Source organism: Marmota flaviventris, chromosome 1 (assembly GCF_047511675.1).
Source record: "Marmota flaviventris isolate mMarFla1 chromosome 1, mMarFla1.hap1, whole genome shotgun sequence".
In the NCBI taxonomy this organism is placed as follows: Eukaryota; Metazoa; Chordata; class Mammalia; order Rodentia; family Sciuridae; genus Marmota; species Marmota flaviventris.
The window spans coordinates 15,881,671-15,906,850 of NC_092498.1; the positions used below are offsets into that span (position 1 = coordinate 15,881,671).

A 25,180-nucleotide genomic window follows, 5' to 3' on the forward strand; every position below is an offset into this window, starting at 1 on the left:
ATCCTATCAATAACTATTAAAACCATAAACCTGAGGATTTCCATGATATATGTAGGATATGTAAACTAAGAAGTAGAATGAGTGGACATTGATAACTGTCAAATTATGCTTGTTTGAGGCGAGCACCAGTGTTCTTTGGGTTTATCCATGTTCTAAGTCAGCAATTCTTAGACTTCAGTGTGATTATATCAAGTGCTCAGTTGCCATACATGTATGTATTCAAAATCTTGATTGTAGGTCAACTGTATCATCTTGGAATGTTACATTGGACACTACTGACAATTCATTAGTGACCTAAAGAAAAGAAGATTTTCCATCTTTTTCAGTGGTGTAGTTTGACTATAAAGAGCTTCCTCTATTCCTGTTTAGTCACAAGTAATAGAGGTATACACTGATATATAAATCAGAACAGATTAAGCAATGAACAATTTCACATAATTAAAATGTTGTCAATGCAGCCAGGTGTGGTGGCACACAGCTTGGGAAGCTGGGGCAGGAGGATTGCAGGTTCAAAGCCAGCCTCAGCAACTTAGTGAGACCCTGTCTCTAAATAAATTATTAAAAAGGACTGGGGATGTGGCTCTGTGGTTAAGCTCCCCTGCATTCAATCCCCAGTACCACATACACACAAAAAAATTAAGTAAATGAACCTCTCTTATTTTCTTGACTTTATCATCTTCTCCATTTCTCAATGGGTAATAATTTCTAATAGATTGATTTTTGTTTGTTTACCATTTTTTTCCTCTTCACTTTTCTGAACTATATACAAATGATTACCAGGAGATCAGAGAAGTATTACAATAACTAAGGTCAGCATGTGAATACACATATATAATTTATGAATAATACATACTCTCCTTGCTAATCTATGTGTTTCATACATTTATCTTTCAAAATTGTCTTCTGGGGGGCTGGGGATGTAGTTCAGTTGGTAGAGTGCTTGCCTTGCATGCATAAGGCCTTGGGTTCAATCCCCAGCACCACACACACACACACACACACACACACACACCCCAAAAAAAAAAATTGTCTTCTGCAAGCTGGACGATTTCTTTTTCTTACCGTCTGTGAAGTGGAAACACTGACAATTGTCATGTTTTCTTCTAGGAATTTATGCAAATATTCTCATGAGGTTCTCTCAGAAAAGAATTTCCAAGTCCTGAAAAACCACGAGCTCTCTGGACTTAACCAAGAGCAATTAGCTGTACTCCTCCTCCAAAGCGACCCGTTTTTTATGCCTGAGGTAAGTTACAGTTCCTCTTGAACAGCAGGGAGAGTATTATTGGCAGTGTTGTATCATGGACATGCTGGGTAGGGGCAGAAAGACACTCAACCATGAGTGTTGACACCAGGGCTCTTTGGGTGGCAGCCAGGGCTGCTGCTGTGTGACCTCAGAGATTCCAGCAATTTCCTTCCTATTCAAAGTCTTTGTAGGCATTTGGCTCTGGGATGCCTCCACTGCTAGGCTGCTGGGGAACCCTGTGTGAGTGAGCTGAGCTGGAGATAGTCAGAGATAGTCAGTCAGAGGACCAGTCGGTGCTTTCCACCTGGGTGGCCTCTGCAGAGAGGCTGGGGAAATGATGGGGAAGAAGAGGTTAAGCTGTTATAACAAAGACCCTCCCCTCCCATTGCAGTGACTTGAATAAACTATATTTTTATTTGTCTGTCACTGTGGCTGCTTTCATTCTGAGAAGGCAATCTGAGTAGCTGCAACAGAAACCGGATGGCCTCAAAGCCTAAAATATTAAAATCTGGTCCTTTACAGATAAGTTTGCCAACTCTTGCCTGGATATGGGCAGGCAGGTAACCTGGGTGGTCAGGCAGTTGGATTCCACAGTGTCATCCAGAGACTCAGGCCAGTAGGTCAGCTTTGTTGGTTTCAAAATGTGGTCTTCCTCCTCTAGTTACACAGCTGTTTCTGTTGGTCACCATGTTCTAGCCAGGGGGAAGGTAGAGAGGTGGTACATGGAAGGCTGGCAGTTTCTTTTATAAAAGATGTGACATGGGCAATGTAAATAGCACATCTGCTCACACCTCTTGGTCAGAGTTTATCACATGATCATTCTTAGCTAGAACAGAGGTAGGAAATGTATTTTCTGGCTCAGTGATCATTTGTCTATCTTAAACTTGGTGGCCTCCAATTCTAGAAGAAAGATAGGGGCAATGATGGATCATCAAGTCTCATTCATTTAGCTGTGTACACTTGAGCATTACAGAAACTGTTCAAGGCAAGGTATCTGACCTGAGAAAAATCCTTGAGTAGAGAAGTTAGCCTCATTGAAAGAGAGGCACAGAAACTTATAGAGGATCCAGATGGGGTGGGTGGAAGGGAAGGAGGTTGGAATTCAGTGAAATGAACCTTTACAGAGGACAGGAGACTTGCTGGAGACTTCTTGGTGATTAAACACTTTTTGACTGTGAACTCAGTGTATTTCTGTGAGTATTTTAGAAACTAAGACATGAGAGGTGATTTTTTAAAAATTTTTTCTTTTTTCTTTTGTACCAGAGATTGAACCCAGAGGTGCTTAATCATTGAGCCACATCCCTAGCTCTTTTTATTTTTTATTTTGAGAATGGGTCTTGTTGAGTTACACAGGGCCTTGTGAAGTTGCTGAGGCTGGCTTCGAACTCATGATCCTCTTGCCTCGGCCTCCCGAGTCACTGGGAATACAGGCTTGCATCACCATGCCCAGCTGTAATTTGGATGATACATGATACGTAAAAGAGGGGCTAAGTTAAGCACGAGAGGGAGTGTAGAGGATCAGCTGTGGCTGGGAGAGGTGGACAGGGACCTGAGAGGGCCACGGTGGAATGTTTTCAGCCCTCTGACATCTCTTGAGACTTATTCTGCCTTTAACTACCCGTGGGACCTTGGAGAAGGCATTGAACCCTCTGGGTATCACTGTTTTAATTTTTTTTTTTTGCATTTATTCAGTTAAAATTTAGAAGTACAACTGTCAGACATTGTGCCTTCCCTGAAGGCAGAAGTGAACAAGACATAATCTCTGTCCTAAAATACTTAATATAGCCTTCTTTTCCATTAAGCCTTGACCCATGAGAACATGAAAACATCAGGCAAATCTGACTTCTTGGTATGTAAATTCAGGATTTTTACTAATCATATAAAACACATCATTGTAAAACTGTGTTTATTAAAGAAAGGAATGACTTCATTTGTTCTGGCATATTTAAGGCCAGAGCCTTCTTGCTTTAGGATCAGCATGGTAACAGGAATGTTAAACCAAAGCATCATTTCTCAAGTTGCTAGTTGTTCTTTTTCATTAGAACCTCCAGGACATTGGTTCTCAAACTTGGCATGTGTCAGAACTAAGGAGGATTTGTTAAAACACAGATACGGGGGCTCCATCTCTGGTGGTTCTAACTGTAAATATGGGGAAAAGCCTAACAGGTGTCCACATGGTGCTGATGGTGCTTGATCCAAGGACCACACTTTGAGAACTAGGGATCGAGAGCCTAGAATCTGGAGAGTAGAGTCTATAGCGATCATATCTATTTGAATCTTTGAATCTGATTTTAGAAGCTATGTGGCTAAATGACTGTTCCTGGGGTCTGGTATCCGTCTAGACAAATTATGGGGAACCATGTTCATCTATTTTGTGCAGAGCTCACGGAAGCATCTTATAAATGTGTTTATTTTTAAAATGTCTGAAATTCAGGATTTTTACTAATCCTATCAGTTTTCTCATTCTTGGTTCTTATGTTTGCATCACTCTTTATTCTGCACAACACAGTCATATTGCTTTGACTACTTAACAGTGCAGTTTAGGTAGATGAGGCAAATATTTCAGTCCCTTACAGCAAAGGAAACAGGAACTGGTAGGTGGGTCCCCTGAGGTCCTCCAGCTGCTTCTAGGGGCTCACACTTTACACTGGTATCTTTTAGTCCTGCATCATATGACTAGGCCTCAGTGACAGTATTCTGCATCTCACTAGGAACTCCATCCCTGTAGACCAAGATATGTAGATAATATCTGTTTAGATAAAAATGCAGGACTTTTCTTCTTTAGTTTATCACTTTAGATACTTCACATTCTTCCAATCAGAGACCAAATTCTGAATTACAGTTGTTGGTAAAACACATGTCCTTTTAATTGAAAAGTAAGTTGATATGCAAAAGTTAGACTGCTGTCTTTGGTCTCTTTCATAATGCAGAGCTCAACTGCTCTGTTGCAATTGGCCATCCAACAAGGATTATCAAATTTTTTAAAAAAATATTTATTTTTTAGTTTTTTTTTAGGTAGACACAATATCTTTATTTTATTTTTATGTGGTATTGAGGATCGAACCCAGCGCCCTGCACATGCCAGGCGAGTGCGCTACCGCTGAAGCCACATCCCCAGCCCAGGATTATCAAATTTATCACTATCTTATAATTAGTTTGCAGACCTTTTTCTGTCCCAAATAAGCCATCAATTGAATGCACCTCATCATAGATTGTGGGATATGCATGGATTTTCCTCCTCTTGGCATATCTGTTTTCTTTGGAAATATTTGTGCACTTGAACTTTCCTTAATGAATGCATGGCAGATATACAAAGATGTTTTATCTCTGGCTGTTGTATTTCCCTTCTGCAGATTTGCAAAAGTTATAAAGGAGAAGGTCGAAAGCAGATTTGTAGCCAGCAGCCACCATGCGAGAGACTCCACATCTGTGAGCACTTCACCCGAGGGAACTGTAGTTACCTCAACTGCCTGAGGTCCCATAACCTGATGGACAGAAAGGTGCTGGCCATCATGAAGGAGCACGGGCTGAGCCCAGATGTGGTCCAAAACATCCAGGACATCTGCAACAACAAACATGCCCGTAGGAACCCTTCTGGGCCGAGAGGTAAATACCTTTTCTTTTTAAACTGTGTACACTTTCTTTTTTTTTTTTGTACCTGGGATTGAACTCTGGGGCACTTGACCACTGAGCCACATCCCCAGCCCTATTATTTATTTAGAGACAGGGTCTCACTGACAGTTACTTTGTGCCTCCTTTTGCTGAGGTAATATTAATTACTTTCACACCATCATTTCCAGAACTTTCTCGTCTTTGAAAACTAACGCCCACACCCCTCCCCAAACATTCTGTTTTCTGTCTCTATAAATTGGACAACTCTAGGTATCTCATATAGGTGGAAGCATGTCATATTTGCCCTTATTTTGGGGACCCTAGGATTGAACTCAGGGGCACTCAACCACTGAGCCACATCCCCAGCTCTATTTTGTATTTTATTTAGGAGACAAGGTCTCACAGAGTTGCTTAACACCTCGCTTTTGCTGAAGCTGGCTTTGAACTCATAATCCTCCTGCCTCAGCCTCTCGAGCTACTAGGATATTTGCCCTTTTATGACTGGCTATTTTACTTACCATAAGGTCTTCCAGAGTCAACCATGTCATAGCATGGGTCAGAATTCTTGTTTTTTTTTTTTTAAGGCTAAATAATATCCTGTCATCTGGATATACCCCATTTTGTTTATCTAATTGTTTGTTCATGGACATCTGAGTCATTTCTAGTTTTGCCTATTGTGAAAAATGCTGCTGTGAATGTGGATGTATGAGTATCTCTTGAAGACCCTGTTTTCATTTCTTTTAAGACTATAACCAGAAGGAGTCTTGTTAGATCTTATGGTAATCCTGCATTTAATTTTTTGAGGAGCTGCCACGTGGTTTTCCACAGCAGCTACACCAGTTTTCCTTTCTGCCAGCCGTGCACAAGGGTTCAGATTTCTGCACATCCTCTCTATCACTTGTCATTGTCTGTTTTTTTTTTTTTACTACAACGGCCATCTTCATGGGTGTGGAGAGACCATTTTTTAAGCATTTTCTATTTTATGTAATGGGATTAATCTCAACTTTTTTTTTTGGTCTTTATGAATTAGCTGTAGGAGAAGTAAATTTTATGAAGTACATAGGATACATGAGTCTAAGACCCTGTAAAAAATAATGAGCAATTATACTTCTTTATATCTGGGAATGATTTATCATTTACAAAAGGGACTTTCACCCAAAGCACCTCATTGTTTCTCACAGCAAAACCATGAAGAAAGGTAGATGTATTATTTATTAGACTCACATAAGGGGTAAGGAAATTGAGGCTTAGAATTTTTAGGCAACTGTGATATTTATTCATAAGGTAGTAAGTCAGATATGATAATTTTTTAAGCAACCTTCATTGCAGGCAGCCTTACATCATTTTTAAAAGGATGAAAAGTAAGATGATATATATTTAAAAGGCATGTTTCAGCCCTCACACCACCAGAGAGTAGCAGAGCTCACATGCTCTGATTCCATACCTAATGCTCTTCTCTCACACCACAGTGCTGCCTGAACAGAGGATAGCTTTTTGTCATATGTACACAAATACACATGCAGGAACACACACAAACACACACTCGTTACAGGCACACATGTATGTCACACACAATCCATGCACACTCACAAACACATGATTGCTCCATCCAGGATATGACTCATCACAGTTCTAGAAAAAAGCCACTGCTTTGTCAATTTTAATTTTGTTTATTTGTACTGGGATTGAATCCAGAGATGCTTTACCACTGAGCTACATCCCCAGTCCTTTTAAAACATGGTCTCACTAGCTGGCCTTGAACTAGTGACCCCTGTACCTCAGCCTCCTGAGTCCCTGGGGTTACAGGGGTGCAGCACCACGCCTGGCTCAACTTTTACGTTTGCTATTAAGCTTAGGCATTGGGAGGGGGGCTAATGAAGGAATCTGTAAAACTTTCTAGCTTAAATGAATCCTACCTTGAGAATGTGGTTTTCTGTTTTAGTATTATGAATCCTTAGATGATCAGGTACATTCGTATTACAATGTGGGTGAAATCTAGATGATTTGGAGACTTCTCTCTGACTCAGAGCAGCGCACAGTGCCACCTAGAGGGTGGGGAGTAAGGTCTACCTCTGAGTCCCAGGAGAGAAGCCGGGGCCCTCCCTCACATCATCCTGAACCACTCTTCCTCAAGATTTTCATGCAGCAGATTAGGACAGGCAGTTTGATAGACCTTGAATATCAAGGTGGGAAAGCAGAGAGGAGGCATAGTGGTAGGAACCCAACCATTCAGCCATGAACATGAATTTTCATTATTTTGTTTCATTTTGCTTTTCTCTTTGCAGCTCCTACCCCGCACCGTAGAGCTGGGATGACTAGAGGTAGAAGCAAGAGTAGGGACAGATTCCTGCCGGAGAGCCAAGAATTTCCTCCATCTGCCTCAGCGGCTGCTCAGAATTCCCGCACATCCAGTCCAGATGTTGTTGGCCAAAGGCTTTTCCTGAAGGACGTGGGGGTCGGTGACCTCACCCACAGGTTCACGTATCTGGGGAGTCAGGATCGCACTCCACCTTCCTCCCTCTTGTCTAAGGCACCTGGTCTTGGAGGACCAGGTCAGGTGGGGTCAAGCCAGAAGTTTTCAGAGAATGGAAGTCCAGATCGCCTCTTTTATAGGAATCATTCAGATTCAGCGCCCTCCTCCAGCCAGAAGGGGTCCCCAACCTGGCAGAACGACCAAGGCTCCAGGAGAGACAATGTGTTTTTTCCAGGTCAAGCTGCTGTGGGTGCTCCTCTTGGTTTGGGGAAAATACCTGAAACCGTAACTACCAGAAAGAGCACTGCCATCCTCTCCCCAGACCTTGTGAATGTCAAGGGCAAGAATGGGACTCAGGACACTCAGCAGCATGTCCCTCTTTTTAATAATAATTATGATGGAGCGGCCATGGATATAACTTCCGCAAGATTTCTAAATCATGGAACCACAACCAGCAGCCAGAGAGAGATGGCTGTAACTAGGAATCAACAGGACAATGGAACTGCTCCCCAAGACGTGCACACCACTGCCCGAATGAGAAATGACCCAGGAGTGGCATTTTGTAATGGTAAATGTAGAGGGGACCCATTTGGGGATAGTAAATCTGTGTCTCTCACACCAAAGGACTCTAGTCAAATAATGGATGAAACTACTAATGTAGACAAAACTGGTGCTGCTGGTTTTGGCTTAAAAATAGCAGCCATTGGGTGAATATTCTAGAAGTCAGAATCTGAGAAGCCAGTTCCCAGCCCCATCTGGGGAAACCACTGCCCCCTTATGAGTTGGCAGTCTGCCTCAGTCGCCTCCACCTTTCAGAGCTGCGTCCTGGGGGACCCATGGTCATGACTCTGCTAGGCCTCTCTTAGCCTGCTCAGCCTAAGTCACTCATCAGAGTCACTCAGACCCATATCTTAAGTCTGCAGCAGAGTGGCCGTGGCTACAGTTTTTCCTTTAATGGGGCTAGAATTAGAGGTTTTGGTGAAGAAGCCTACTGTATGAAGCTAGGCAAGGACTAAACGGTAGAACCACATGGAATAAGCTGCTACGTTTATTGAGAATTAGAATCGTTTGACTACAATTTCAGAAATAATCCTAGTTCTCGTGTGGCCCTGGTGTCCATACTTTATTTTATGGAGTGGCTGTCTGGGCTCTCAGGAGTCAACACATGAATCCCAGGAATTTTCTTGACAGGGCTCCATTAGGTGCTATTTCCCATTGTGAGGCCTGGTATCTTTGGTTTTCATTCAAGCATGGAGATCAGCGTGCATGTGTCCTCTCTTGTTTTACAGATCCCATATTGGATGTCGTAAGCACCACATCTTCTAGGATGGATGATCATGGCTCCAAGGAAATTTGTCTAGATTATCTGCATAAGAGCTGCCAGCTTAATAGTGAGTGACATAAGGACTTTTTTCAAGCTTTGACCTTTTGGTCATTGTGATAATGCGTCTATGAACATAGGTGTGCCCGTATTTGCTCAAGACCCTGTTTTTACGTCTTTGGGGTAAATGCCCAGATTTGGAATTTCTGGATTGTGTGGTAATTCTGCATTTAATTTTTGGAGAAACCATTTTCTCTAGTGGCTATACCACTTTTCATTCCCACTAGCAATGTACGAGGGTTCAAATTTTTCCACATCCTCAAGCCATCCATTCTGGGTTTGCCTTTTATGTTAGCTTTTCACCGCTGTGACAAATACCTGAGAAAGTCAGCTTAGAACAAGATTTATTTTGGTTCTTGGGTTCAGAGGTTTCCGTCCGTGGTTGGCTGGCTCCATTGCTTCTGGGTCTGGGATGAGGCAGAACAGGATAGCACAAGGTCATGGCCCAGCAAAGTGGCTCACCTCATGGCAGCCAGAGGCAGACAAGAGAGTGAGGAAGGTCCTGGGACAAGATATACCCTTCCAGGGCATGTCCCCAATGCCCTACTTCCTCCAACTCCCACCACCTACAGTTTCCACCACCTCCCAATAATGCCACCAAATTCTGAATTCCTTAATGGATGAACCCACCGATGCTGTCCAAGCCCCCATGATCCAGCTGTTTCCCAAACACCCGACTCACGAACCTTGCTGCATTGGGACCACGCCTTCAGCACATGAGACTTTGGGAGAACTTCCAGATCCAAACCATAACACCTGTGGTGCCATTGTGTTTTAAATAGTCACACATCTTTTGAACACTTCAAAAATGATTTAAGGGCTGGGGATGTGGCTCAAGCGGTAGCGTGCTCGCCTGGCATGCGCGGGGCGCTGGGTTCGATCCTCAGCACCACATAAAATAAAATGAAGATGTTGTGTCCACCGAAAACCGAAAAATAAATATTTTTAAAAAATGATTTAAATAGGGGCTGGGTTATATAGCTCAGTGGTGGAGCGCTTGCCTAGCACATGTGAGGCACTGTGTTCCATCCTCAGCACCACATAAAAATAAACAAATAAAATAAATGTATGCTGTCCATTTATAACTACAAAAATAAAAAAATCTAAAAGTAAATAAATAAAAATATTGTATCCATCTATAACTAATAAAACATTTAAAAAAGGATTTAAATAGAACATAGTGAAAATTTTTAAATTAATTTATTTTTCCATTACTGGGGAATCAAACCCAGGGCCTTGTGTTATATCCATTGAGTTATATCCCCCAACCCCTTTTATTTTTTCATTTTGAGACAGGGTTTCACCATGTTACCCAGTCTGGCCTCCAACTTACAGTCCACTGCCTCAGCCTCCTGAGTCACTGGGATTATAGGTGTGAGCCACCGTCCCCAGCACATAATGAAAAATTTGAAAAGCATAACTGTTTTCTGTATTCCTGTATTACGGCTTATAACATTGACATATTATTCAGCAAGCACTCATTTAATGACCTTTTGTTTTGCATGCCCAGCCCCGTGCCAGTTATGCAAAGGGGAGGTAAGATAAGGAACAATGCAACATTCGTAATTAAGGTGGGGGCATCAAAACACCCACAGATGAGACGGCTGCATAAATAAGTAAATGCATAATATCAGGTCTTGGGGACTTGCTAAGGGAATACAAGTCTGACGGGAATGGAGAGATAGTTTGTGGGGGATTCTTTCTGAAAAAAAAAAAAAAGTTTTAGGCCAGGACATGAAGGAAATCTCAAATGGTTGCCTACGATGGAGAGCAATTTGTCTTCATGTATGCATGTGGGGAGTGGGAGGGTTCAAGGGTAACTATAAATCTGCGAGCTTAGGGGGAGTGTGGGATTTTTGTTTTCTGTTAAGTTTTCATGGGGAATAAAGGAACCTGAATAGGGGACATGGGGCAGTGCAAGCAGGGACCAACATGAGCAAAGGTACAGATGGCAAAGACCTGGCAGGGAGCAAAGGCAGCCCTGATGGGGAGAGTCAGCAGTAGAATTCGTTGAATTGTTTAGACTCCCCCTGTGTGGACCTACAGACCTCCTGACTTTTTAAAAATTCTGATTCGATGTATGTGAGAGGAGAATGCATTCTGACACATCATACATAAATGGAGTATAACTTTCATTCTTCTGGCTGTACATGATGTAGGATCACACCGGTCATGTAGTCATATATGCACATAGGGTGATAATGTCCAATTCATTCTACTATCCTTCTTACCCCCAAACCCCCTCCCCTCCCTTCACTCTCCTCTCCCTAATCCAAAGTACCTCTTTCTTCTCTAGTCCCCCCCCCGCCCCCAGTTGTGAATTAGCATCCACATATTAGAGAAAACATTTGGTCTTAGGTTTTTTTATTTTTGATATTGGCTTATTTCACTTAGCATGATATTCTCCAGCTCCATCCATTTACTGATAAATGCCATCATTTCAATCTTCTTTAAGACTAAGTAATATTCCATTGTGTATATATACCACATTTGCTTTATCCATTCATTTATTGAAGGGCACCTAGGTTGGCTCCATAGTTTAGTATTGTGAGTTGAGCTGCTATAAATATTTATGTGGCTTCATCACTAAGTCCTTTGAGTATAAACCAAGAAGTGGGATAGCTGGGTCAAATGGTGGTTCCATTCCAAGTTTTCTGAAGAATCTCCATACTGCTTTCCATAGTGGTTGTACTGATTTTCAGTCCCACCAGCAACATACGAGTGTACCATTTTCCTCATATTCTCATGAACATTTATTGTTGCTTATATTCTTGATAATTGCCATTCTTATTGGAGTGAGATGGAATCTTAGAGTAGTTTTGCATTTCTCTAATTGTTAGAGATGTTGAATATTTTTCATATATTTGTTGATTGCATTTCTTCTTCTGTCAAGTTTCTGTTCAGTTCCTTAGCCCATTTATTGATTAGGTATGTTTTCTCTTCTCTGTCTTTGTAGGCCTCTGTAACAAAATCCACTTCCTCCTGCCCTACCGATGGCAGATATTCAATTCAGACACTTGGATAGACATTCCGTACATGGAGAAGCTTGAGGAGGCCTATTGTGATCCCAAAACCCACATGTAAGTTGATGACTATACCCTGGCTCTTGAGTTCCTCATCAAAGGAAAGCCTAAGGCTAGGTTCCTGCCTAGTGCTAGGGAGTCTGTAAATGTCTGCTAACTCAAGTGAAGTTAACAGTGACGGGATTATTTGTTCAGTGGTTATTTGTCAAGGTGTTCTGCAGAACGATAGTATGGAGGTTGGCTCTTAGTCTTACCAACTTGATGCAGAATTGTTAAAAGTATCAAAACGATTTAGAACAAACGAGTCTTTGGGTTCATTTCATAATTTAAAAATATGATTTGAGTAGCCTCATGTAGTTAGCAGAAGTTTGTTGTGTGCTTAACATTTTCTAACCTCTGTGTTTGTGTTTTTTCTCTATCTTGGAGGTAACTTTACATTTCTGCTAGGTCAGGGCTGAAATGGGTAATACCTGCATGACCACACTCACCTGTGATGTTCAGAGATAGAAGATGCAGTCTAGTTTTACCAGGAATTTCTTTGGGCAGGATTGGGGGTTGGGATATGCATTCTTTTTTCATCCTCTGCAGAATTGACTAAATATTTGGTGGAGATTCTGTGTTGCTGAATATGGTCACTAGGAGGCGGCATAAGCTATTTTTGTTTCTAGAAACTATATATTTGACTCTCTAGGACAGTTTGTTAACCTTGAAACTATTGACATTTTGGGCCAGATAATTATTTGTTGTGGGGGTTCTTTGGTACCAGGGATTGAACCCAGGGGTACTTAATCACCTATCCCCAGCCCCAGCCCTTTTTATATTCTGAGACAGATCTAAGTTTTTTAGGTCCTTGCTATGTTGCTGAGGTTGGCTTTGAACTTGTGATACTCTACCTGGCTTGCTCTCTATTCTTGATCTCATCCTCCCTTCTCCCTACCCTACCCCAATTGTGATTACCAAGATTATTTTCAAAAGTCATATATTGTCAAGTGTCCCTGGGTTTAAAATTGGTCCTGTGTGAGATGCCCTGACTGATCTAAGACATCTTTCTTATAGCAGCCATTCTCAAATGTTTTCATCTCAACACTCTTAAAATGTATTGATGATTCCAAAGAATTTCTGCTTCTGTGAATTTACAGCTATCGTTGTTTGTCATATTAAAATTTATTTATAAATCTACTTACACAAATGCAATAATAAACTCAGGTTAGCATAACTAACATTTATATATAATTATATTCATATAATTATATACCGTTATGTAGGTTACTACATATAGATAACTATAACCATGACTGTTTTCCAAAACCAAAAATTTATCAAGAAGAGTTACATGATTTTATATATTTGCAAATATCTATAATGTCAGTCGTTATAGAAGATGATTAGTTTCTCTAATATGCTTCTTTATATAATCTATTGTGAGATTATAAATCATGTAGCCTCCAGAAAACTACATTGTGCCCTTATGTAAGCCTGCAAGCAGAAAAGCAAACAATCAAATGTCTTAATATAATTATGAAAGTAATTTTGGCCTTATCAGCTCTTTCAAAGGGTCTCAGATGAAACTTTGGTAACTATTAAATAATAATAAATAATTTTCAAAACTGGCTTACTATGAGCCATTCACTTTCCACCTTTTTTTTTTTTGTACAAGGGATTGAACTGAGGGGCGTTTCACCACTGAGTCACATCCCCAGCCCTTTTTATAACTTTGAGACAGGATCTCACTTGGTTGCTTAGGGTTTTGCTAAATTGCTGAGGCTGGCTTTGAACTCGTGATCCTCCTGCCTCAGCCTCCCGAGCCACGGGGACTCCAGGCATGTGCCATCATGCCCAACTGAGTCACTTTCTATCATTAAACATATTAGTTGTTTTGTGAGCAGTTTTACTTTAGAATATCTTTTGAGGGAAGAATGAATACATTTTGTGGCTGTGATTGTGGCTCAGTGGTAGAGCACTTGCCTAGCATGTGTGAGGCACTTCGTTCGATCCTCAACACCACATAAAAATAGACAAATAAAAAGATAAAGGTGTTGTGTCCGTCTACAACTTAAAAACTTTAATTTGGGCATGGTGGTACATACATGTAATCCCATAGGCCTGGGAGGCTGAGGCGGGAGGATCAGGAGTTCAAAGCCAGCCTCAGCAAAATCGAGGTGCTAAGTAACTCAGTGAGACCCTGTCTCTAAATAAAACACAAAATAGGGCTGGGGATGTGGCTTGGTGGTTGAGTGTCCCTGAGTTCAGTCCCTGGTATAAAAAAAAAAATCCTCAAAAAAGTGAATACACTTTGTAATGCTGTTAAATATGTGGCATAGGAAAGTTACTTTATCTCTCTGTATTTCACTTTTTCTTCTGTGTATAAGATCCTTTTCAGCACTAATTTTTTTTTTCTTGGTACTGGGAATTGAACTTAGGGGCACTCAACCACTGAGCCATATCCTCAGCCCTATTTTGTGTTTTATTTAGAGACCGGGTCTCACTGAGTTGCTTAGCCCCTTGCTTTTCCGAGGCTGGCTTTGAACTCATGACCCTCCTGCCTCAGCCTCCTAAGCCACTGGGATACAGGCGTGAACCACCACACATGGCTTCTAAAATTTTAATTCTGTGCTCTCATTATGGAAGAGACCAGAGTGCAGAAAACAGGTCAATGAAGTGTTTCCTTTACAGTTTTTCTCTCTCAGCTTTTTTGTAGGAAATGATAAAATCAATTTCGAGAATATGACTTGTAACTCAAGTCCCATCCAACGCCTCTCCACTCCTTCATCCGTCATAACGTTGGCCAACTCTGTCTTTGCTACCAAATGGGTTTGGTATTGGAAGAATGAATCTGACCAATGGATTGAATATGGGGAGGAGGTGAGTACCATTCCCCTTGTGGAGGCTGTTACTTAAACTTGCCAATTGAGGGGGGAAATCTATTAATAAAATATTTGAAGTCTACATGCCTGGCCATGCAGAGTGGACCTTGTGGAGGAAATGGTGCTTTTATTTTTACATAGCCATATTTACATTTTTTTCAGCAAGCATATATTCCTATTGCAATCAGAAACAAAAATATAAATTACTATTTTTTTAAAGAAATATAAAGCAGTACTGGGGATTGAGTCCAGGGTCTGGTGCAAGCAATTTCTATCACTGAGCCCTTTTTATTTAATTCTGATTTTTAGACAAGGTCTTGTTAAATTTCCCAGGAAGATCTTGAAATTGTGATCCTCTTGCTTCAGCCTCCAGAGCTGCTGGGATTACTAGGCTGTACCAGCAGTTTGTATTTATAAAAAATACATTTTACGTTATATTATTATATATTATGTAATTATTATATAATAACATATTCTCATATAATCATATATAATATAATTATATAATATTCTTATATGATATAATTACATATAATATATAATATACATATATATTAATACAAATCCCTTGTACTTGTGATCCTCCTGCCTCAGATTCCTGAGCTGCTGGGATTCCAAGGCTGTGCCAGCAATTTGTATTTACATAATATATTGGTAGTGGTGATTGAATCTATGGGTGCTTCTCCACTGAGCCACATCCTCAGCCCATTTAGAGGGAGCGTCTCCCGGGGTTGCTTAGGGCCTTGCTAAGTTGCTGAGGCTGGCTTTGAACTCACAATCCTCCTGCCTCAGCCTCCCAAGCCACTGTGATTACAATCGAGCTCCACCTCACCTGGCTGTATTAGTCATTTTTAAGGAACCCCTGAAGACACCAGTCAGCCCCTCTTTCCTTACTAGGGATGGGTGGGTCTCACAATGGCTTTCTATGTATATTAATACTAAATGTACAGAGGCTACTTCTTTGAGCCAACAAAGAGCAAGAGTGAGAAGTTGGAAGAATGATGGAGAGGCTGGGATGGTTAGTGGTACCAGGTGATGTATTATTTTGCCCAAGCAATGAAGCCACGTATAGATGGTCACTAGTATCCAGAGTTTGTATTCAGATGGACTTGAAGGACTGGAACTAGAAGGTTCTAGGCTGACCCACCGAGGGGACATAGAACAGCACGTGGAGGTTTAGATAAGCTGAACTTCTGTCCCGTTTCTCTCTTTTGACGCACAGGATAAAAAAAGAGGAGTGCAGAGAAGAAAGGGGAGGGAGGTCTTAATAGGTGATGAAATCAGAGTGATGATCAAACAAAACAGAAACAAGAGATTATAATGAAGTAAAAAAAATAAAGTAAGGAAAGGGAAATGGGGCCTCGGGTTCTACATAGGTACAAATCAGTGACCTATGAATTGGTCTCTGAGCTGCCACAGCAAACAGAAGCACCATCTGTTACAAAATCCCCTGCTCTCTCCCCAACCTGCGGGGCCTTGGAGGGGACAGCCCCGTGTGCCTTGGGAGGTGGAGAGTTCTACAGTAAACAGTTCTGCTGTCCATCACTCGTGCAGTGCTTTCCAAACTGCTTTTTTTATTTTTTAATTTAGCAGAGACGTTTTATCAAGTGATCTTTTACAAGAATCTAAATGAGGGGCTGGGCTTGTGGCTCAGTGATAGAGCATCACTTAGCATGGGTGAGGCCCTGGGATGGATCCTCAGCACAGCATAAAGATAAACAAAGGTATTGTGTCCACCTACAGCTGAGTCCTTGCTGCACTCTGCCATGGTGGCCCAGGTGGCATCTCTTGGAACAGAGTTCTGCTGAGTGGTGTGGAGAAACTCCTAAGATGTTGAACTCTGCACAGATTCTGTAGAAGTGCCTGAGGGAATAGAAATTAGAAACCTGAATTAATTGGCCTTGGTCAAAATAAAAGTAAATTATAAATCTTAAGAGTTCTATGTTGGGGCTGGGGATGTGGCTCAAGCGGTAGCGCGCTCGCCTGGCATGCGTGCGGCCCGGGTTCGATCCTCAGCACCACGTACAAAACGAAGATGTTGTATCCGCCGATAACTAAAAACTAAATATTAAAATTAAAAAAAAAAAAAAAAAAAAGAGTTCTATGTCGGGCTGGGGATGTGTCTCAAGTGGTAGCGCACTCGCATGCGTGCGACCCGGGTTCGATCCTCAGCACCACATACAAACAAAGATATTGTGCCCGCCAAAAAATTAAAAATAAATGTTAAAAAATTCTCTCTCTCTCTGTCTCTCACTCTCTCTTTAAAAAAAAAAAAAAAAAAAGAGTTCTGTGTCAAGTCCTTGCCATTTTTAGTAAGATAAAGAAGAAAGTTTAGAAAACATTTTTTTTTTTCTGGTGACATCATGGTCCTAGAGACCAAAAAGAACTATCAGTGGGGAATAGATGGTATCTAAATTTAAATTTACATAAGTTTGGTAGATTGTGTTCCCTATTAAAACATCAAGAAACTTCTTTGGGCTTATTAATACAAAATTCTCTAGGAGTTCAGTCTGCATTAAATGCAAAGTTTTTAGACTATAACTTTTTATCTGTGTTGAATGCATTTAATCTGAAACACGTTTCATATTCATTGAAGATGTGAATAAATTCCTATCGTTTCTTATTCATTAGACTCATCATTATGTGACATTGAGTTGACTCTTCTGTTATTTAAAAAAAAAGAAAGAAGGGAAAAAATCAGCCCCTGGGTTTAGTGTTTTCCCTGTTGGAGATCTAATTAAAATAGAAATGGCGGTTCTAGGAGATTTGAACTCCAAACAATGAGCAGCTCAGTGTCTCTCATGGCTCTACTGTAGTTCAGATTTTGATCCAGTGTATAGTTGGAATGTTTAGAGGAGAAAGTACACTGTGTTGTCTTTAGATGTGCCCTGCAGGTTTTATTTTTTTATAACTAATTTTTTTCTTTCTTATACTGGAGATTGAACCCAGGACCTTGCACATGCTGGGCAAGTGCTCTACCACAGAGCTACATTCCCAGTCCTTCTCTTTTTTTTTTTTGTTTTGAGACAGGGTCTCACTAATTGGCCCAGGCTGATCTAAGCCTTGTGATCCTTCTGCCTCTTTCTCCTGAGTAGCAGGGATTCTAGGTGTGCAGCACCATACCTGGCTATAACTAAATATTTAATAAGAGTTGGGCAACCGAGAGTACCTCTCTAGGAAATTGGGGTGCAGAAATTTTCACTAACAAAGGGTTGGTGCATTTGCTTGGCATGGTTTTTCTGGAATTGATATCCTTTTAGGGAAATTGAGGAGCTTAATCAGGACTTGTATATAGATGGTGGACTGGGAGATGCTGTGGTGTTAGAGGTGATGATGGAACAGTCGGGCTGTTGGGTAGCAATAGAACAGGACATAGTTATAACAGGAGAGCGGAGCCTGGTGATCACTGGGTTTGCAGCAGGTGGGGTGTGCAGATGCAGTTGCTCACAGATGCTTACCAGCACCTAGCTAAGTGTGGGCGTTATGGAAGCAGACATGGAAGAGTGGCAGGGGCTCTAGGCCTGAGAGGGCTGCTCAGAGTCAGGGCAAGCTATAGCTCTAGAAAGCCTAGGTTTCAGGAAAAATTGAGGCATAGGACAGAAGTCAAGACCTGGTCACTGCAACTGAGACATAAATTCAAGTTTTCTGGAAGAATAAATAATTGAAGGCCCAACCTTATTCAATCATCTCCTCATGGATGTGGAACTGCAGTATCCTAGAACACTCTAGGACACATGATGGCCATTAAATTAATGACAGCTAGAAGGACTAATGGAAGTTGTCACTGCCTGCCACTTAGGAGCATGAGACAACACTGTCTCGTGATTTCCAAAGGGCTAGGGCAAACTTAGACCACATACTTGAAAAGCTTAAGGAACCCTTAGGAAAGCAACACCTGGTAGGTGACCTGGACAGCACACAGGTGTGAGAGAGGAGAAAGACGCTCCGGCCTTGAGAGCTGTCTCTGGACAGAGCCCCTCCTGGTCAGCTGACTGTATGACCTCCTGATTCCCTTGCGGATGTGCATCAACCAGTGCCTGAGAATCACCTTGGATGTGGGTGTGGACTGACTTGAAGGGAAACGTCACCCTTGGAGACTTTACCATGACCCACAAACACAAGTACAGTGTGTGGACGAGGCCCAAGAAGGTCAGCATGGTGCCAAGCCACCTCACTGACTTGATAGTGCTGTCCAATAGGACAGCCTCTAGCCTCATGTGGCTATTAAATTTACATAAATTAAACTTAAAAATAAAATCAGGACCTCAGCTCCACAGTGGATGGCACTGGTCACATCTTGAATGCTCGGTGCCACGTTGAGCTAGGCTACTGAAGGAGTTAAAAATAAGCCACTCTGGCATATGGACTATTTTGAGTTTAAGGCACTTGAAAAACAGCAGGTGCAGAAAGATCAGTCTGACCTCCCTTCTCTTTCTTTCTTTTAAAACATTTTTTAGCTGTTGATGGACCTTTATTATTTTTAAAAATTTATTTGTATGTGTGCCGAGAATCGAACCCAGTGCCTCAAGCATGCTGGGCAAGCACTCCACCGCTGAGCCACAACCCCAGCCCTCCCTTCTGTTTCTTAAAGCTGGAGATGAAATTCTATTGGGAGGATGATGGTCAGCATCTCATTAAGGGGTTCTTCTTCCTGCCCAGGACAGTCCAAGCCACCCTAAAGCTTACAAACTCAAATAATTAGTAAATGACAAAGCACTATATTTACAGAAAGTGAAGCCCCTCATAGATGTAGTCCATATGGGTTCTGGAACTAGACAAAGGCAAAATGGCTCTGGTGGTTTATTTAAGGGGATACATCAAAGGCAGGGGTAAGGTTTTAAGGGCGGAGTCTTGCTTCCTGATGTCTTGCAGTTAGCAGATTGATTGACATCTTGGCAGGTCACACCCATCTCAGGTGCTGTGTGGGATCTCAGGAGAGCTTGAGGGGGAAGTTCACCTGCTTCAGGCAATCAGTCCCTGTGGGGGGTGCCATGGGGAGTTCTCAGTGCCCCACTTATCCCCTCACGAGGCTACTATGCGCAATAGTCCACACATACCCCACAGACGGCTTGTGACAAAATTCCATGCGAAAGATGCTCCCCTACCAGAAGGAGGGTCTTCCCTCCTTGGGGGCAGAGGGAAATCTACAAACGTGCCCTGATAGGCAAACCTCATCCTCCTGGGGAGTTCCCCACCCACTTCACTACCCCAGGCCAAGCCCCTTTGTATTGTCATATGTTTATAATTTACTACTCTGTTGAATTCAGCATATAAGTTTTTATCTCTGAGGCCACTTTGGGGTATCATTTCCTTATGAAGGCTTCCCACACCATGTAAAAGTTGCATTAAATAAGTTTGTATGCTTTTTCTTATGTCGGTTTAATTCTAAGGCCTAGCTTTTACCATAAAAGGGTAAAAGCAAGATTTTGCCTTCCCTATAGCACCATATAGGACAGCACAGAGAACATTTCCATTATTGCGGAATATTCTAGTAAATAGCACTGGTCTAGATCCTACAGCCTGTCAAATCCAAGTGAAGTCCACAGACCAGCAGCATCAACATCATCTAGGAGCTGTTGAAATGTGGAACCCCAAATCCTTCATCATGATCTGTGCTTTTATTAGATTCCTAAGTGACTCACATGTACATCAAAGTTGGAAAGGCTTTGGCTTTTCCAGCTAGGAACAGGGTGGGTTCTACAAAGCTGAACAGGGATTTGCTAGATACAAGACTTCAGCTAGCGGGTTGGGAAGCCCTCGGGCCCACAGATATTTTTGCCTGACCAACTTAAGTTGGTTTTTGGGTCCAAAACATGTACATGGTGGGGCTATGGCTGTGGCTTAATGGTAGCACACTTGCCTGGCATGTGTGAGGCCCTGGGTTTGATTCTCAGCACCGCATATAAATAAATAAAATAAAGGTCTATCAACAACTAAAAAATATTTTAAAATATATGGTTTATCAGGCTTATCATGGCAGCGATCTCTTTTCCAATCATTCCCATCTCAGTGCCACTGCAATAAACACCTTCGTGGCCTGACTTCATTGTTGTATGCTTCAGGTTAGAAAGTTCTAACATCTTCCATCCTTTGTTCTTGCTCCACCTCCTGAAACACATTCAGATTTAATCTCACTTTCATTATGTGCAAGTGCGTGAATGCGCAGACATGCTCCTCCAAAGCTACACGGATGAACTCTGGCCCTTCTCCATGCTGGACATTCCTTTGGATGCTTTCATTCTGGTGCCCTCCCTTCACATCCAGTAGGCATTTCCATTAGGGATGAGCAAGGGAGTGGGTACAGCTGACAGCTCAGGAGTCTGCAGTGTCATTACAGGGACTGTACGTTCCTGCGGGAGCTCTCCACCATGAGCAGGATTTTGCTGTCATTAGCCCCTCTATGTTAGTTCACAAGAAACAAGTGTTTCACCTCCATTAAATATTGGGAAGCCCTGCTGTTAGGGGCTCACATCCAGTCTGCCCTTGCCTGCTGCACTTGCCCTGGGGTGGGGACCCTGGAAGGGTGGCCTTGCTGGCTCCCTTGCAGCATCAGCACACTCCCCTTTACCCAGTTATGCTGTTCAGATGCTTCACTTATCCCTGAAGCCAGAGATCAGATATTCATGTTACTTGAGCATTCCTCACGCCTTTGTTAATATCCCCTGTCAGGGACAAATCCAAGGGAATTTTCAATGTAGCGGGTGAGCCACAAAAGGGTGTGACTGGGCTCCACCTTGCCACCTGGCTTGGGAACAAGATGCCCTCTTGTTCAAACTGCATGTCTAAAAATAAAACCATTTAAGGTCTAACAGTCGATTTCCTGAAGTCTTTACCTGTTTTGTTTTTAAACTAGAGCAACAACCAGCCCGGTTCCAACATCGACTCCACATATCTAGAGTCGATGTTCCAGTCCTACCCCAGAGGAGTGGTGCCCTTCCAGGCGGGGTCACGGAACTACGAGCTGAATTTCCAAGGTGAGTTTTTGTCTGGCAGGGTCCTGTGTGGCTGGAACCCAGCACACCTATACATGTGGGGGCAGGAACAGCCCAGGTCAGGGTTCTTTGTAGCCAGGTGAGCAGTCCAGCGGAGTGGCAGCCGGCAGCAGTGGGACCTATGTTCTAGAGCCCTGGCTCTGGCAAACACCAGCTGTGCAGCCCTGAAAGTGCCCCTAGGCCCGGATCCTCATCTGGAAAGTCAGACGTTTGGACAAAGTTTGGGGATTCTTTAGCTCTGTTGGTCTGAGTTTCTGATTCTGAATGGGCAGTTGAATTTTCAGGTGTTGATGGCTACAATTGAGGTCTTGCGCCTTTGGACACCTTCAGAGTTTTAGAAACTCTGTTCCTTTGAGATTTCATCACTAGATCAATGGTTTCATCCATCAATTTGACTGAAGCCCTGTGCTTTCTGCCATATTTATTTAAACCACCCCAGAAGGCTCTTCTGGTTAGCATTCACCAGTCTGTCTACTCTTCTTATGTTTAGTAAGAAAACAGGGCAGGAGCTGTCCTCGCTCTGAAAATACTGCCCTAGTGGCACACTCCCGGGGCACCCCTTGCATGGGGTCAGAAACTTGCCCTTCAGGACCAGCCCTGCAGGTATTTTGGAGGAAGTGTCTCTCACAGGTCCTTGACTTCTCAGGTAGTGCCTGACATTTGAGTCCTGTACCGCTTAGTGTCCATTAAGTAATGTGGGTTTTTTTTGTGTGTATGTGTTGGGGGGGATACCAGGAACTGAACTCAGGGGCACTTGACCACTGAGCCGCATCCCCAGCCCTATTTGTATTTTATTTAGAGACAGGTTTTCACTGAGCTGTTAGTGCCTCGCCATTGCTGAGCCTGTTTTTGAACTCTCCCGATCCTCCTGCCTCAGCCTCCCTAGCTGCTGAGATACAGGTGTGCGCCATCGTGCCTGGCTAGTAATGTGTTTTTAAAGGACCACTATACTGGCTGTGGTGTTGGGGATTGAACCTAGGACCCTGAGCATGCTAGGCAAACACTGTACAATGAATTGCATCCCCAGCCCTTATACTCACTATTTTGGAAAGCAACCCGACAGCACATTTCAAGACGTGTTAAAATAGTGCTAGTATTTTCATCTCCCCCCGCCTCAAATCTTCCTTAGGAAATAATTGAACAGAAAGTGGGGAATAGAATCTTTAGGCAGTGAAGACCTTTATTGAAGCCTTCTCTGTAGTGTTGAAAAAATAGGAATAGCCTGAATACCCGAGGAATGATGACCAAATAAATAAGGGTATTACATTTCAGTGGGTATTAGATAGTTGTTTAAAACTATGCTTATAAAAACTGGGTTAGTAAAAGAAAACCTGGATATTATGTACTTTTCTGTGTGTATATTTAAAATGGAAAAAGGTTTCAAAAATTTGTAACGTGCATAATCACTGTAGCAATGTGCCTGTGGACCACAACTGGAAAGCAAGAAGGAAAATCTGTTCTATGGGGTCATGGAATTAAAAAATGACTTACCTGCTGGGTGTTGGTGGCACATGCCTGTAATCCCAGTGGTTCAGGAGGCTGAGGCAGGAAGATCAAAAGTTCAAAGCCGGCCTCAGCATTTTATCGAGATGCTGTCTCAAAATAAAAAAAATACAAAGGGCTGGGGATGTGGCTCAGTAGTTAAATGCCCCTGGGTTCAATTCCTGATGCCAAAATAATAGTAATAACAACAACCCTAAAGACTGTTTGTCTTTGGTGGTAAGATATGACTCTCACAATTTAAAAGGATGATGGAGAGATGAGAACCAAAGTGCCTCGTTCCTGAGTTTACAGCTATTGAGCCAGTTCCTTTTGTTCACCTGGTTCAAAGAGGTCAGAGCAGTTTGGGGTGTTCTGGATTGTCTTTTCTATTTCTCTCATTCATCAAATTGGAATTTGAGTGCCATCTGTGTGCCAGACTCTATCCTAGGCCCTGGGGACACAGTGGTGAAGTTGCTCTCTTGGAGCCCATGTTCTAAAGGGGAGTGAGAGTCCATGAGCAAGTAAGCAGATCAGGTAATTTCAGAAAGTGGCAACAGCTTTGGAGAAAATGAAAAGGGGACAACAACCAGAGATTGAAGGAGGCAGGGGAAGAGCACCCAGGATGGGCCAAGGAGGAACCTTTGGAATGGAGTGAGCAGCCCTTGCCCACAGGAGGAGGTGCCCCAGGGGAGGGTGGAGCTAAGGCTGAGGCTGTCAGGTGCAGCCAAGCTTGAAGTTTCAAAGAACAGAAGTAGTTCTGCAAAAGATGAAAGCAAAGAGAAACCTGGATTTTTTTTTAATATTTATTTTTTGTAGTTGTAGTTGGACACAGTAACTTTATTTATTTATTTTTATGTGGTGCTGAGGAACAAACCTAGGGCCTTGCACGTGCGAAGCGAGCGCTCTACGGCTGAGCCACAACCCCAGCCCCCCCTGTCCCCAAACCTGGATTTTTTTTTTAAACATGGTAGCCTTGGGAAAATGTTGAGCAGCACTGCAGCGTGACCAGAGTTGCTCCGTTTGCTGTTGTTTGTTTTGTTATACAGCACTTTTATTGAGGATTAATTCTTACAATAAAATGCATGCGTTTCCAGTGTGCAGTTGGCTCAGTACTGACTAGTGCCTGTAACCATCATCCTCATCAAGATAGAGAACATTTCCATCAAACCCCCAAAGTTTGCTCCTGCATCCTTGCAGTTGGTTTCTGCTTCCCCCCCACTCACACCCTTTACTCCCATTGACAAGCTGTGGCTGGTGTGCTTTATGTCCCTATAGATTAGTTTGGCCTATTCTGGAACTGTGTACTCTATACATAGCTGGCTTTTTTCACTCAGATGAGGGCAGAACTCATCTATATTGTTGCGTGTGTAGTTGTCCTTCACTTTTCGTTGCTGAATAATATTCCATCATGAGGATTTACTGTCATTTGTATATCCATTCACCAGCTAATGGACATTTGGATATTTCAATTTTTGGTTATTAGAATAATGTAGCTGTGGATATTCATATGCAAGTCTTGGTGTAGATGATAGGTTTTTATTTATCCATATATGTTGAGAAGTGGGATTGCTACGTCATGTAGCAGCCCATGTTTGAATTCATCAGAAACTACCAAACTTTTCTAACATGGTTGTGTCATTTACAGCAATGTGTGGTGATTTAATGTTTTGTTTTGTTGGTACTGGGGATTGAACTCAGGGGCACTCAACCACTGAGCCACATCCCCAGCCCTATTTTGTATTTTATTTAGGGACAGGGTCTCACTGAGTTGCTTAGTGTCTCACCATTGCTGAGGCTGGCTTTGAACTTGAGATCCCCCTGCCTTTGCCTCTCGAGCTGCTGGGATTATAGGTGTACACCACCAGGCCCGGCTGATTTACTTTTTAAAAGGATCACTGTTGTAATCTGAACTAGGACTACAATATGCATGAATTGAAAACGACATTTCACACTTGATGTAAAAAAAAAAAAATCGATGAGCTCTAACTATCACATTTCAGCCTACAATCGCTAATGTTTTGTTTAGGGTAGCTTAAATGAATGATGTCATCTTGGTGCCCTAGCTCTCTTTCATTCTAATTTTGATTTACAGATTAGCTTAATCCTGGCT

General features: G+C 42.3%; 1 protein-coding gene across 1 annotated transcript in view; it reads left to right on the plus strand.

Annotated features, from left to right (window-relative positions):
• The window catches only part of Zc3hav1 (zinc finger CCCH-type containing, antiviral 1), a 54,064-nt gene that overhangs the window by 16,247 nt on the left and 12,637 nt on the right, over positions 1-25,180 (plus strand). Inside the window, exons 2-8 of the mRNA XM_027952177.3 lie at positions 1,108-1,243; positions 4,597-4,849; positions 7,141-7,896; positions 8,618-8,719; positions 11,666-11,789; positions 14,420-14,594; positions 21,450-21,570. Coding sequence (XP_027807978.2) covers positions 1,108-1,243; positions 4,597-4,849; positions 7,141-7,896; positions 8,618-8,719; positions 11,666-11,789; positions 14,420-14,594; positions 21,450-21,570 — 1,667 coding nt within the window. The remainder of the gene's footprint in view (positions 1-1,107; positions 1,244-4,596; positions 4,850-7,140; positions 7,897-8,617; positions 8,720-11,665; positions 11,790-14,419; positions 14,595-21,449; positions 21,571-25,180) is intronic.